Source organism: Equus caballus, chromosome 28 (assembly GCF_041296265.1).
Source record: "Equus caballus isolate H_3958 breed thoroughbred chromosome 28, TB-T2T, whole genome shotgun sequence".
In the NCBI taxonomy this organism is placed as follows: domain Eukaryota; kingdom Metazoa; phylum Chordata; class Mammalia; order Perissodactyla; family Equidae; genus Equus; species Equus caballus.
Window position 1 is genome coordinate 28,560,983 of NC_091711.1, and position 14,646 is coordinate 28,575,628.

Here is a 14,646-nt window from a genome sequence, read left to right on the forward strand (position 1 = left end):
TTGGTTTTGTCCATTTAAAAAAATCTTCGCAAAATAAATCTTATTTTCTCTACATTTCTTGATTACCAGTGAGGTTACACATCTTTTCATATCTTTATTGGCCTAACACATATTTTGATGTTTTGCTTGTAGTTCATGGTTGACAGTTCAGAAAGAGAAAAATTTGAAGGAGGATGGATGCAAAAGCTCGAAATTGTTTACTTCAACATAGAGAAGCCCTGGAAAAGGACATCAAAACCTCCTACATCATGGATTACATGATTAGTGATGGAGTTTTAACAGTATCGGAGGAGGAAAAAGTAAAAAATGAGGTAAAGCCCTCTGAGGCAGTCTATGCTTTCTTAAAAATTTTTAGAATTTATTTCGGAACCTGTACTGGTCTCCACTAATTTATGTTGCAAACATATTCTTTGTAGCATGCTAAACTACTTATTTTTTTCCAGCCCACTCGACAGCAAAAAGCAGCTATGTTAATTAAAATGATACTTAAAAAGGATAATTATTGCTACATATCATTCTACAAGGCTCTCCTACAAGAAGGATATAAAGATCTTGCTGCCCTTCTCCATGGTGGCATTCCTGTTCTCTCTTCTTCCAATGGCAAAGATTCGCTTGTTGGAGTAACTTCATATGGTTTGTATCCATGATACCTTCTCTCACAATGGCTACCTTGCTGCAGCTTTGTGTTACTGTAGATAGAGTCTGCTGAAGAGACTGATTAGTTCATTGAAAAAATGCATGTGAAAAAACTATATTTTCCAATTTAAGTCTTTTTATTTGCATCTCTGTTAACTCTCACATTTTCTTCTTGCCCAGTGAACTGTCTACTGCTGAGGTAATAATATACATACCCTAATTGTTAGAGATAATAAGACAATTTATAGGCCTGTATTTAAGTTCTTCTCTAGTTCTATGTTTATCAAATTCATGCATAGGAAAGACTAAGAATCTGTGTTCTTGAAAGGGATTCCGTGTTCTTCTCTTTACGCTCTCCTTCCCAGTTTTCAATCTGAGAAAAAGGAGACTGGAGAGTCAGGGAGGCATAGAGTGAGTAAGGACAGGTATAGATGGAGATTTCCATTGTCTGTAGTCATCTTGAAAGGTATATGTTTGCTTTTGTTCTAGCTGTTCTGAGAAATCAGAAAGTTGAAGTTAATGTGCTAGCCACATTTTCTCATTTCTCTTGGAAATTTTGAGGCTAAGGCCTCAGCCTTGCTCTTTTTGGTTTTTATGGTATTGTGTAACCACCTCAAAGTTGTATTCATTCCTACTTGTTTTATTTTGAATTTCAGTAAAGACAGTCCTGTGTGAAGGTGGAGTACCACAGAGGCCAGTTGTTTTTGTTACTAGAAAGAAGCTGGTTCATGCAATTCGGCAGAAACTCCTCAAATTGGATGGTGAACCGGGATGGGTCACCATTTATGGAATGGCAGGTTGTGGGAAGTCTGTATTAGCTGCAGAAGCTGTTCGAGATCATACCCTCTTAGAAGGTAAGTTTTGATTACCATGTGTTGCTGGCTAAGGAGATATTCTTTAGGCAGTGTATGAGTTTCCTGTTGCTCCTGTAACAAATTACCAAAAATTTGGTGGCTTAAAGCAACACAAATTTATTATCTTACAGTTCTGGAAGTCAGAAGTTCAAAATAGTTCTTATTGGGCTAAAATCAAGGAGTTAGCAGGGCTGAGTTCCTTCTGGAGGCTCTAGGGAGAGTTCTTTTTCTTGTATTGTTCATCTTCTAGAGGTGGCCTTCATTCCTTGACCATGGTTCCTTCCTTCATTTTCAAAGCTGGCAGCACATGGCATCTTTAAATCTTTGTCTCTCTGATCTTTGCTTCTGTCATCACATCATCTTCTCTGACTCTGATATTCTTGCCTCCTTTTTATAAGGGCTGTTCTGATTACGTTGGGCCCCTTGGATAATCCAGGATGATCTCAGCTCAAAATCTTTAATTTAATCGAATCTGCAAAGTCCCTTTTGCTGTGTAAGGTAACATATTTACAAGTTCTGTGGAATAAGATGTGGACTTCTTTGGGGGGCCGTTATTCTGCCTACCACAGGCATGATTAAATTTGAAATTTATTTTTTTACCTAACCTGTCACAATGAGGCTTGGTTAGCCAGGCCAGTAAGTTCATTTATTATTGGACGGCACTTATTATCACTGAAATGAAGCAGGTTCCCTTGTATCTTAACAATTCAGGGGATGGTAGGGTTGAAAAAGGATCTTGAAAGGTTGTCCAGGTTACATCGCTGCGTTTGAGGCAGTACTAGACTTCCATCTTCCTGTCAAGTGAGTGTCTGTTTTGGGCTAGAGCGCTGTGGGGTAGGAGATTCTTGGAAACTCAGTTCCCATTAATGACTGTCCTAGTGGGTGCTTCTCCCGTGTGTTTGGCATCCTGTATTAAACTATTAATTCCATTTCTGTAATTAATTCTATCAGTTGCTTATCTTTAAAAAATCTTTAGTAACTTGTCTCTCTTATCTGTAAGTCCCAAGATAAAGAAAAATTGGGAGTTGACTGTGGCAACCAGTGGGTTTTTGCGGGTAGGTTTTATCGATTTATTTGACATTTGGTGACTGACTTTTCTCGCTTCAGGTATTCACGTGTTCAGTAAATGTTTGAGAGCCTGCTATGGAGCTTGGCACTGTTTTGGGCACTGGGGATCCAAAAAGAAGGCACAGTCTGTGCATCTAAGGAATTCACTCACCGTCTAGTAGGGGAGACAGACATGTAAACAAATTATGATATATATGATAAATTGAACAGTAGAAACAAGTGTAAGGTACGAAATTAGAACAAAGGAAGGAAGTGTTCTCTCTCTGGGGGAGGAGGATAGACAGGAGAGGCTTCCTGAATGAGATGACATTTTAGCTGGAGTTTGGAGAAAGAATAGAAGTTTGCCAGGCAGACTAGGTTGGAATGGAGGAGTAGGGTAGGTGGGAAGGGTATTGCGTAGTTACTGCAATGGGGAAGGGCACGCTATAGCAGAGGATTTAGGACATTTGGTAGGTATACTCCTGACCTTGATGAGTCTGGTAGGTTCTCAGGGTATTCAGCAGGAACAGTTATATAGCTCCCTCAGTCTCTGGTGCCTGTATTCATTAGTGAGTTCTAAGGGAACTTAAAGACAGTTCCTGACTTCTAGTTGTTAATAAAACTTTTTTGATTTACAATACATAATCAAGACAGTTTCTGATGAGATGGCAAAATGAATGGAATAAGTAGTAAGCCTCTAAGAGATTTAGAAAGATGGAGGCTAGGGCAGATCTATTGTACACATCTGGCTTTAGTTTGTAGCTCACAGCCTTTGTCAGCAGCATTGATCATACTCTTGTCCGAAGTATGTCCAATTCCTGAACCCTGATTTTTCCCCTTTGTCATTATAGAGAAGTTTCCTGGGGCTCAGCTCCATACAAATCTCAGGACCAAGGGTTTATTTTTATTATTCATTTTTTTTTTTTTTTTTTACCTCTACTGCAAAGTTGATGACCCAGGATATTTCAGGATAAAATTGGGTTCCTTTCGTGTGAAGGAATTACTTTTCCTTTCAATATTATGATGAATTTCCTTACAATATATATATTTTTGTTTGTTAGTGCCATAAAGTCGATTCTGACTCCTTGTGCCCCTGTGTACAGAACACTGGAACCCTGCCCAGTCTTTATGTGCCATCCTCACACCGCCTTGCCTCCCCCACCTTTTTGGGGTACTCTTAGTGATTTCTATATCTATGTGAATGAGTCCAAAATCTTAGCCTCTCAGCTCCTTGACCTCTCTTTCTGCAGTAAACGTTTTCTTCACTCCCCTTCAGCCATGTCCTTCCCTGATCATAGACTGGACCCTGGTCCTTGGCATTACCAGAAACAATACCACTTTTGAAATCTTGATGTTAAACATTCTCTTCTACTCTTTGCCTACCTCCGCCTATTCTGTTCTTAAAGTTTACTACTACAGTTTTCTGACCTATAAAGTCTTATCCATTGACTCCACAATATCCTCTATTTATCCTGTCAGCTGCCTCCTAGGCTTGGGCCTAGATTTTTTTGCCTGGCATTCGGTTGCTCCTTAGCACATACTCTTGGCTCTTTAGTTCCCTCCTTCTCTTCAGTTAAAGCTGATCCCTTCTTCTCTATGGTAGAAGATGGAGTATGGAGCAGGTATTCCTTTTTACTCCCTGTTGCTCCATCCAGACCATTGCTTGCTTCCCCTTTGCTGTAGAAAATCACCCAGCTGAGTTCCAATGTAAATTCATGATCATAAACCTTGGCAGTTTTACTAGGTTTATTTAGTGAATATGTAACCATTGTGTTGTGGTTTGTAGGGTGTAATCAGAAAACAACTTTAGTCTTTTTTTCCTCTTTGTCTGTTCAAAACTCTTCTCTGGAACTGATTCTTTCTCTGGCCTTGTACAGGTTCAGAGTTCCTAGTAATTTCAAGTTTTAAAAACAATCTCATTTCAATAATTAAAATGTCAAGTCCTATTTAATACTCTAAACTTCATTTATATATAAGGTTCTCCCCTTCCTCAGTTGGGTCTACCTCAGGCTTTGGAAGCCTGCAGTGGAACAGGAGGTTAAGATGGACATCGCAAGTTGTTTCCAGCTTTTTCCTGTTGTGAACAGTTTTCCTTGTGGAGGCAGAATAGTTTAGAAGTTCAGCATTGATGCTGGAAGTTTGCATCCCAGTTCTGCCTTCTTAGCTGTGTAACCTTGGACAAATTACTCAACCTTTCTATACCTCAGTTTCCTTATCTATAAAATGAGGATAATAGTAGTGTCTGCTTGATAGTCTGCTGTGAGGATTAAATGTAGATTAATGCATAGAACTCTTAGAATAGTGCTCAAAAGAATCTGTCTTAAATAGATCTTTGTGCATATACACAAATATTTCTTTTGGGTGATTAAGTTTTTAAATATTGATTTCTTCTTGCATTTAATTTGCAAATACTAGTAAATAAATTGCTCTTTGGTGTAATGTAACTCTTTGTATTTATCTTTTGCTTTTTCATATGCTTTTACTGTCACATAATATAAATCTTTATACTTAATGCCACTGGTATGATCTAATGCTACTGTTCACCATATTTTACACATAGGGACCCCTCTTGGTTTTTTTTGTATCTGTGTGGAACTGATTAAGTATAGACTGTGAAGGCTTAAGATTTTTGGCTCCTGGTAATATGTAAATAAAAATATGTATTTTAAGATATGTATGGCTTAATAATGATGATGATAACAATTGACAGTAACAGTAATAATAATATCCACTCTCATATGGTACTTATTGGTTCAAAGCTTCATATTTTAAGGTGCTCTCAGATACTTATCACTAATAATCCTGTCTCTTATAACCCTTTTCAATTAAGATAGCAATTTCACGTATTTTGTATCACTAATTTCTCACAGCAACTCTGAAATAGGTGGGGTAAACAGTCTTATTCCAGTGTAATAGGTGACACTGAGGTTAAGTGATTTGCTAAATATTGCATAGCTAGTAAGCAGTGGAGATAGACTGGAGCCTAATTTTGTACTGTCCTCGAAGTCTCTATACGAGAACCATAAGGAGTGAGTTATGCATTCCTGGACATCAGTGGTTCTCAGTCAGAGGTGATTTTGCCCCCACAGGAAAATTTGACAATGTTTGGAGACATTTTTGGTCATCATAAGTGGGGAGGAGGATTGTTACTAGCATCTAGTGGATAGAGCCCAAGGAGGCTGTTGAACATCCTACAGTCCTACAGGACAGTTCCCCACAACAACGAATTAGCTGGCCCAATATGTCCAGAGTGCTTAGTTGCGAAACTCTGCTGTACAGTGATTATTCATGGCATAGGACAAAGATTGTGAAATTTTGTTTGGTGAGATTTTATTGAGAAGCAACAGATTTCCTCCAAACTTCTGTTTCTTCACATCTTCAACTTTTCTTAGTAGGTTCAGGCTATAAAGTTCAATAATACCCTACAAGCAAAATTTATACTCTGAATGGAGAGAAGTTGAATAATGTGATGAGATTGCAAATAGGAACAAATCTGCTGCTTACCAGTAAAACGTTTCAAAGGAGAACTCCTGTTCAAAGGCCTTAAGATTACTATTCTTTTCCTCACCAGGTTGTTTCCCAGGGGGTGTGCATTGGCTTTCAGTTGGGAAACAAGACAAATCTGGACTTCTGATGAAACTGCAGAATCTTTGCACACGGTTGGATCAAGATGAGAGTTTCTCCCAGAGGCTTCCACTTAATATTGAAGAGGCTAAAGACCGTCTCCGCATTCTGATGCTGCGCAAACACCCAAGGTACAGATGGTCAGGTTTAGTTGGTGTATGAAGTCTCAATGAGACTTAACTACTGACATCTTGAGAACATCATACCCTTTTCTTGCCGTTTGGTAGAGGATCTAAGAAAGAACCATTGCTTTCCTGCTGTTCTCTTTCTCATGTTAAAAAAAAAAAAGTGGCTGCCTAAAAATGGCTACTTCTCTCTTCTTTGCATCCTACCTACCACATCATCTCTTATGTGCCACTGTAGGCTCTCAAGAAATTTTTCTTAAGTAGATGAGTTGTTGAGCAGTTTTTGCTAGAAAATCTAAGCTTCTTACGTTGAATGCATTTTTTCTAATGGCTTAACATTGAACAAGAGACAGAATAAGTGTAGGCAACTGGTAAAAGACTGAGTCAGGAAGGATTATTTACTTAGTGGGACCCTTCCATTGTGTTGTCTTCATTTTTGGGTACATGTAATTCTTCTACTTCCTTGTACTTCAAGGGTTCGTTTATTTCAATAGTTCATTCATTCATTCAATAAATACTATTAGGGGCCGGCCTGGTGGCGCAGCAGTTAAGTGCACATGTTCTGCTTCAGTGGCCCGGGGTTTGCCAGTTTGGATCCTGGGTGCGGACATGGCACTGCTTGGCAAGCCATGCTGTGGTAGGCGTCCCACCTATAAAGTAGAGGAAGATGGGCACGGATGTTAGCTCAGGGCCAGTCTTCCTCAGCAAAAAGAGGAGGATTGGCAGCAGATGTTAGCTCAGGGGTAATCTTCCTCAAAAAAAAAAAACCATTATAATTATTCGCCAGGCACTATCTGCTGTTTCACAGTTTTCATTAGCTTGAAGGGAGACAACAGCTTAGTTGCTGCTTATGTTGAGTATAACCTGGGATTCAATCTGTTGATTTGATTTCTGTGATCTAGCAGCCATTCTTTCATTTGTTCATTTAGTTAACACTGAGTGTTGTGCCAGGTTCTGGGTCAAATGCTCCAAGTACAAAGGTGAATAAAGTATTCCTTAGGAGTATAACAGTAAATTGGATGAGAATTAGGTAATGGCTCTGACCTTTTTCTTTTAATGCCTCAATGTACCTACTGATGCAGTGCAGTACACTTTCATATGTAACAGTAATAATAGTAATAATAATAATCAATGCTGATATGGCAGTGATTCTCAAATTGGTAAGGTGATTAATACCAGAATATTGGATGAGAGGAGTAACTTTTGGAAAAAGCATCCTGAGTGATTATGGTGCATGCTCGCTACAGAGGCCCAGCTCCTTTCTCGCTGGCTTCCTTCTCTTCCATGTCCCTCTGTTATATCCTCCTCCCCTTGACAGTCACTGGTATCCATCTTCCTGGAGGAAATAGGATTGAGACCACTAACCATTCCCTCTTTTCTTGCTCAGTAACTTCTCCCTAGTCCTACTTCCTTTCTTTGCAAAAATAAAAGTGATTTCTGTTTAGGAAAATATTGTTACCACTCTCAGATGTATCAGACCATGGCTTATAAAGCCGGTCATTTTGTTTTTCTCTCAGTATCATTTTGGCTTATGCTTTTGCAATTTTCCAACCTGTGTATGTACTCAGTGTCTTTTTTTTTTTCCTTTTTCTCCCCAAAGCCCCCCAGTACGTAGTTGTATATTCCTCATTGTGGGTCCTTCTAGTTGTGGCATGTGGGACGCTGCCTCAGCATGGTTTGATGAGCAGTGCCATGTCTGCGCCCAGGTTTCGAACCAACGAAACACTGGGCTGCCTGCAGCGGAGCATGTGAACTTAACCACTCGGCCACGGGGCCAGCCCCTGTCTTTTTTTTTTTTTTTTTAAAGATTGGCCCTGAGCTAACATCTGTTGCCAGTCTTCCTTTTTTTTTTCTTCTCCCTAAAGCCCCCCAGTACATAGTTGTATATTCTCGTTGCAAGTCCTTCTAGTTTTGCTATGTGAGATGCTGCCTCAGCATGGCTTGATGAGTGGTGCCAGGTCTGCGCCCAGGATCTGGACTGGCGGAACCCTGGGCTGTTGCAGTGGAGCACATGAACTTAACCACTCGGCCACAGGGCTGGCCCCCTAGTGTCTTTTTTTATAGTGTAAGAAGTAGTGTGCCATTCAGATAAAAACACTAGTGTATAATTATGCTATCAGATTTTAGTTTCATTTTTTCTCCATTTGTTCTGGTTAGTTTAAAAAAAGTTTTTGGAGAGGAATTGGGAATTGGCACAGAGGTTCTTTATCATTATGAATAAACAAACTGATTTGTTGGTTGGAAATTAAAGAGCTAATAGCTTTAATAGTTAGAGGGCCTTCTATAGTTAACTTCACTAATAAAAAATGCAAATTAAAAAGACAACATCAGTTTTTACTTATCAAATTGGAACACTATTTTTATAAAATCCCAATTACCAAAATCCTACCGCATTAAAAGTAGTATTCTTGCTAGTGTATTCTATTAGCTTGGAACGTATAAAATTGCTAGTTTTGTAGGTAAAAAAAAAGGTCAAATATTGTTATTGTTCTATGATTCATTCTAATACTAACCAAAGCTCAGTTCTCTTTTGGTTTTGGTCCTTAACGACTGAACTGGAAAAATCCCATTACTTGGTCAGTTTTTTTTAGGCATTAGGTAAACTGATTTCTACTTCTTATGTGGTATACACAGTCCTCTTTTTATAGGGTCCTTAACTTTATATGCATTGACTTGGGGTGGGAGGAGGAGAAAGTCTCTAATTTTTTTTCCCCTTGTTTCAATCAGTATATTGTGAAAGAGATAGTAAAGAAAAGAGGAAGAACCGTGAAGTAGACATCTATTCTTTTTTTTTATTTTGTAAATTTAAATGGCATTCTCTTTTTTTAAAAGACGCTTAAAATAAATGTCACTAGTGACTCAGTACAGTTTTTTTTTATTAGGTCTCTGTTGATCTTGGATGATGTTTGGGATCCTTGGGTATTAAAAGCTTTTGACAATCAGTGTCAGATTCTTCTTACAACCAGAGACAGGAGTGTTACAGATTCAGTAATGGGTAAGGATTATTAATTTGCTTTTTAGTACCTTTATGTTTTAATTCAATTACATTTAAATATGTGACATACCGAATTACTTATTATGTCTTGTGATTTTGCAGGTCCTAAATATGTAATCCCTGTGGAGAGTGGCTTAGGAAAAGAAAAAGGACTTGAAATTTTATCCCTTTTTGTTAATATGAAGAAAGCAGATTTGCCAGAACAAGCTCACAGTATTATAAAAGAGTGTAAAGGTATAGTTAGTTATTTTCTGTATTAGGGGGTTATAGAGATATTATTTTACCCTTTTGTAAATTAAGCTAATGAATATGACAGTTTAGCACTTGAACGTCCAGAAACTTTACTAGAACGTTCAGTATTTTAGGTTCTTCTCTGATACCCTAAATGGATAATGATATTTTGGTATTCATTCATTTGTTAAAATAAAATTTAATAAACACTTACTGTATGTTAACGGGAGGGGTGAGATGAAGACGTAACCTCTGCTGTCAAAGAATGAAAAGCATAGTGAGAGTCAGAATTTTAAAAATTTTTTGGTTGGGATTTTATAAAAATAGTGTTCCAATTTGATAAGTAAAAACTGATGTTGTCTTTTTAATTTGCATTTTTTATTAGTGAAGTTAAACTTTTATGTTTATTAAATATTTACATTTTGAGAAATTATCCTTGATTCACTTGTCTTTTGTGATATAAATACTTTTAATTAATTTTTAGGCCCTCTAACTATTAAAGCTATTAGCTCTTTGTCATATTTTTGCAAATATTTTTCCCCAGTTTTTTGTCTACCTTTAATTTTATTTGTAGTATTTTTTTGACATACAGAAATTTAAAATTTTATATAGTCAAATCTGTCAGCTCTTAAGATTATTTCTTCTATCGTTAATGCTTGGAAATATGTTCTTGTTTTTCTTTCTGCCATCAAATGTATACTTGATTTTGAGTTAATTGACTTTTAAAAAATATTTTAAAACTTAGGAAAAATACTTGATTTGTGTTCAATATAAAGGTGATGCATGTCCATTTTGAAACATTTAAAAAATATGTGAAACTATAAAGAAAAAATAGAGATTATCCATGGTCTGATAATTATTAATACTATGAGAATATTTTTTCCAGTCTTTTAGGACATATAAAACTTTGAAAAAAATATTCAGATTATACTGGTATACATAATTTGAGTCTTGTCCTTTTAACAGATCTTGAGCATTTCCCTATGTCATTAAATATCTTTTGAAAAAAATCTACCAATGGTATAATATTGTGATATACTTTAATTTATTCAGTCATTTCTCTGTTAAGATTTTTCACTATTTTAAATAATCCTGTGATAAATATCCGTAAATGAAATATTTCTTATTTCTAATAACTTCCTTAGTATAAATACCTAAAGTTAACCCAAGAGTTATAAATATTTTAAGGCTTTGGATAACATGCAGCAGAAATTGTTCAAGAATAAATTGATTCTTAACTTAGTGGTAGTTTTGAAATGAGACCGTATTAACATGGTGACTTTGTTTTTTTCAGGTTCTCCTCTTGTAGTGTCTTTAATTGGTGCACTTTTACGTGATTTTCCCAACCGCTGGGAGTACTACCTCAGGCAGCTTCAGAATAAGCAATTTAAGAGGATAAGGAAATGTTCATCTTATGATTATGAAGCTCTGGATGAAGCCATGTCTATAAGTGTTGAAATGCTCAGAGAAGACATCAAAGATTATTACACAGATCTTTCCATCCTTCAAAAGGATGTTAAGGTGCCTACAAAGGTAATACCTCATCATTGGGTATTTATGGCATTTAACCTTTGATATAGTACTGAGGATATTGTTACAGAGGATATTGGAAGGATGAGACCTGTGTGACTGAGATGGTGGGGTGGAGGATGTACAAGTCCCACTGCTCTTAATCTCCATCAAGGGCTCAGTGTTGAACTCAGACAAGTTACCTTTTTCTTAGTGATTCTAGTGAAGCTGGAGAAGCATTTGACTTCTTTCTCTCTCTTTTCTATCTTGAGGAAGAGTTGAGCTGCTTCTGATGAAATGGAAATATTCTTTTTTTTTTTTTTGAGAAGATTAGCCCTGAGCTAACGTCTGCTACCAATCCTCCTCCTTTTGCTGAGGAAGGCTAGCCCTGAGCTAACATCCATGCCCATCTTCCTCTACTTTATATGTGGGACGCCTGCCACAGCATGGCTTGACATGCGGTGCATAGGTCCACACCCAAGATCTGAACCGGTGAACCCTGGGCCGCCAAAGCAGAACATGCAAAGTTAACTGCTGCGCCACCAGGCTGACCCGGGAAATATTCTTATTCAAGGCTTTATGATATGGTTTTCTTTGTGTTAACACCTTGTCTGCAATCCTGGTTATTGTACTTTGCTGGCATTAAATGCTTAAAATGATTCCTAGGTATTATGTATTCTCTGGGACATGGAAACTGAAGAAGTTGAAGACATACTGCAGGAGTTTGTTAATAAGTCTCTCTTATTCTGTGATCGAAATGGAAAATCATTTCGTTATTATTTACATGATCTTCAAGTAGATTTCCTTACAGAGAAGAATCGCAGCCAGCTTCAGGTATTTGCACCTCTGTATATATCTTTTATAACTTTATATTTTGAAATAATTTTAGATTTACAGAAAAGTTGCAAAATAGTACAGAGAGTTTCTATGCATATATCCTTCACCCAGCTTCCACCAATGTTAACATCTTACATAATTACAGTTATCAAAGACATAAAATTAACATTGATACACTATGTTAACTAATCCGCAGACTTTTTTGGAAATTCTCCAGCTTTCCCATTAATGTCTTTTCTGTGGTCCAGATCCAATTCAGGATCCCATATTGCATGTAATTGTCGGGTTTCCGTAGTTTCCTCAAATCTATGAAAATTGTCCAGCTTTCTTTATCTTTCATGGTCACTTTGGAAAAGTACTAGCCAGTTATTCTGTACAATATCCCTTAGTTTGGGTTTCTCCTGACTAGATCGAGGTTATATATTTTTGGCAAGAATACCACAGAAGTGATGTTATGTCTTTCTCAGTGCATCATATCAGGGTATTGATGTGTCTTATTATCACTAACATCGATCACTTGGTTAAAGTGGTATCTGATGTTTCTCTTCTATAAAGTTACTATTTTTTCCTTTTGTAATAATCTTGTGGGGAGATTCTCTGTACATTCTTAAATAGCTTTGGAAGCTGGAGTTACTGTGTGCTTTGGTTATGAAATAATTTCTGTCCTCTGAAATGCTTCATTTGGGTTTTAGGATCTGCACAGGAAGATAATCACTCAGTTCCAGAGACACCACAGGCTACATACTCTTTCACCAGATCAGGAGGACTGCATGTATTGGTACAATTTTCTGGCCTATCACATGGCCAGTGCCAATATGCACAAAGTAAGATGACGCGTTTAAAAAGTATTTTCTTTTAGCTCACTTTTATCTTGTCCTATGTTTAGAATTTTTTTATTAGTAAAAATAGAATTATAGTCTATGTAAATATTTTTGTTTTTGTTATTGTTTTTACCTGAAGTGATTTAAAAAGGTACCTTAGTAACTGCAGTAGATGAACCACCAAAAATTCACTTTCTTCTTACCAGAAACTTTTCTTTATGGGCGGTATGGATTTGTTTTTAAGTTTTGAGAGGAAATGGAGGGTGGGAAAGTACATTCTTCATTCACCAAATATTTATTGAGTGCCTGTTATGCACTGGTATTTTTCTTCATTATGGGGTTATACCGCAGGCTCTCATTGAGCTTACATTCTTGGTGGGGGTCCAACAGTGGACAAATAAATTTGTACTATGTCAGGAGGTGGTGAGTGCTCAGGAGAAGAAAAAAGCATGGAAGGAGAAAGAAAGTGATGATATAGGGATAGAATCATAATAATTTGCTGATGGATTTGATGTGCGTTATAAGAGAAAGAGAAAAGTCGAAGATTACTCCAAGCTTGTGCAACAGAAAGATTTGAGTTGCCAAGAACTGAGATGGGGAAGTGTTTGGGTAGAACAAGTATTTTTCGGGGGCAAAGGGAAGCTTAATTCATTTTGAATATATTGAGTCTGATATACATGTTAAGACATCTGACTGGAAATACTGAGTACTTAGATATATGAATTTGGATTTCTGGAGAAAATTATGGACTAAAGATAAAATTTGATAATCATCAGCACATAGATGATAACTGAAGTGGTGACTACCTTTCTACTCAAAATGTTAATATTTTGGAAAACTATATGTACTTGGAGTAATTTTTCTATACTTAGGTACATTATCCTTTGGTTACAAAAATGGTATATTGTTATACCTTGGTTTTTTTACCTATCAAAATATAGTTTACTCTTAATAATCTATATTGGAATAAAGGTATTTCAGTAAAATCTCCATGCCCTAATTTACTTAACCAAACTGTAAGTGTTGAACATTTAGGTTGTTTTCAGTTGTTTTGTCCTTATGATGCTGTAATGGACATTTTTGTTTGTCTTTGTACTTATATTATTTCCTTTGAAAATTCCTGTAAGTGGAATTACTGGATCAATGCATCTTTTTATAGTTTTTGCTATGTATGATAGTGAGGCAGAATTCAGTTTCTTTTCATTTTTTAGCCTTTTTTTCTGATTTTTGAAGATAATGGTTTATTTTCATTGGAAAAATTTAGGAAGAAAATGAAAAGAGGACAACAAAGATTACAACCATTGCCAATGCTTTTGTGTATAGTTTTCTAGATCATTTTGCTTCTCAGATACACACACTTGTTCATTAAAACCAAAATGGGATCATAATGGAGTCTTATATCTTGTTTTTTTTCCTACTTAATTGTATTTTGTGGTCATCTTTTTATGTCAGTATACCTAGAGTGACATAATTTTTAAAGCTGCGTACTATTTCATTGTGTAGCTGCATCATGATTGACCAGTTGGTTGATGGACGATTAGATTGCTTAAGCACACTCATCTGATTATTTTCTTAGGACACATATTTATAAGTGTAATTTCTAGGTCAAGTGGTGTGTACAGTTTGAATTTTAATACAGCTTACCAGACTATCTTCCAGGAGGGTACTCTGATTTACATCACTCCCAACAGTGTATGAGCGGTTTCTTTTCCTCTGATTCCAGCTAATCACTCCTTTTAGTCTTTAGAAATCTGATACTAAAAATAGTAAATCTTTTTTGTTTCACTTTGATTATTGGTAGGATTTTTGGCCATTTGTACTTTTTATTTTGTAAATTGGCTCTCATCTATTGCCTTTACCTATTTTTCTATTGGGGCATTTATCTTTTTCTTATTATTTTATTAGAATTTTCTATAAAAAAGAATATTAACCCTCATCTGTCATATGTGTTGTAAATAAATATTTTT

The 14,646-nt window shown here is 36.5% G+C and overlaps 1 protein-coding gene across 7 annotated transcripts in view; it reads left to right on the forward strand.

Annotated features, from left to right (window-relative positions):
* APAF1 (apoptotic peptidase activating factor 1) overlaps positions 1–14,646 on the forward strand; it is a 68,438-nt gene that overhangs the window by 3,645 nt on the left and 50,147 nt on the right. For all 7 annotated transcript variants that reach the window (XR_011433436.1, XR_011433435.1, XR_011433438.1 and 4 more), the window contains exons 2-10: positions 133–311; positions 444–633; positions 1,293–1,490; positions 6,109–6,292; positions 9,169–9,281; positions 9,384–9,515; positions 10,807–11,045; positions 11,688–11,855; positions 12,551–12,682. Coding sequence is in view for 3 of the 7 variants with exons in the window: in XM_005606533.4 (XP_005606590.1) it covers positions 174–311; positions 444–633; positions 1,293–1,490; positions 6,109–6,292; positions 9,169–9,281; positions 9,384–9,515; positions 10,807–11,045; positions 11,688–11,855; positions 12,551–12,682 (1,494 nt within the window). In the remaining 4 variants the exon portion in view is untranslated. The remainder of the gene's footprint in view (positions 1–132; positions 312–443; positions 634–1,292; positions 1,491–6,108; positions 6,293–9,168; positions 9,282–9,383; positions 9,516–10,806; positions 11,046–11,687; positions 11,856–12,550; positions 12,683–14,646) is intronic.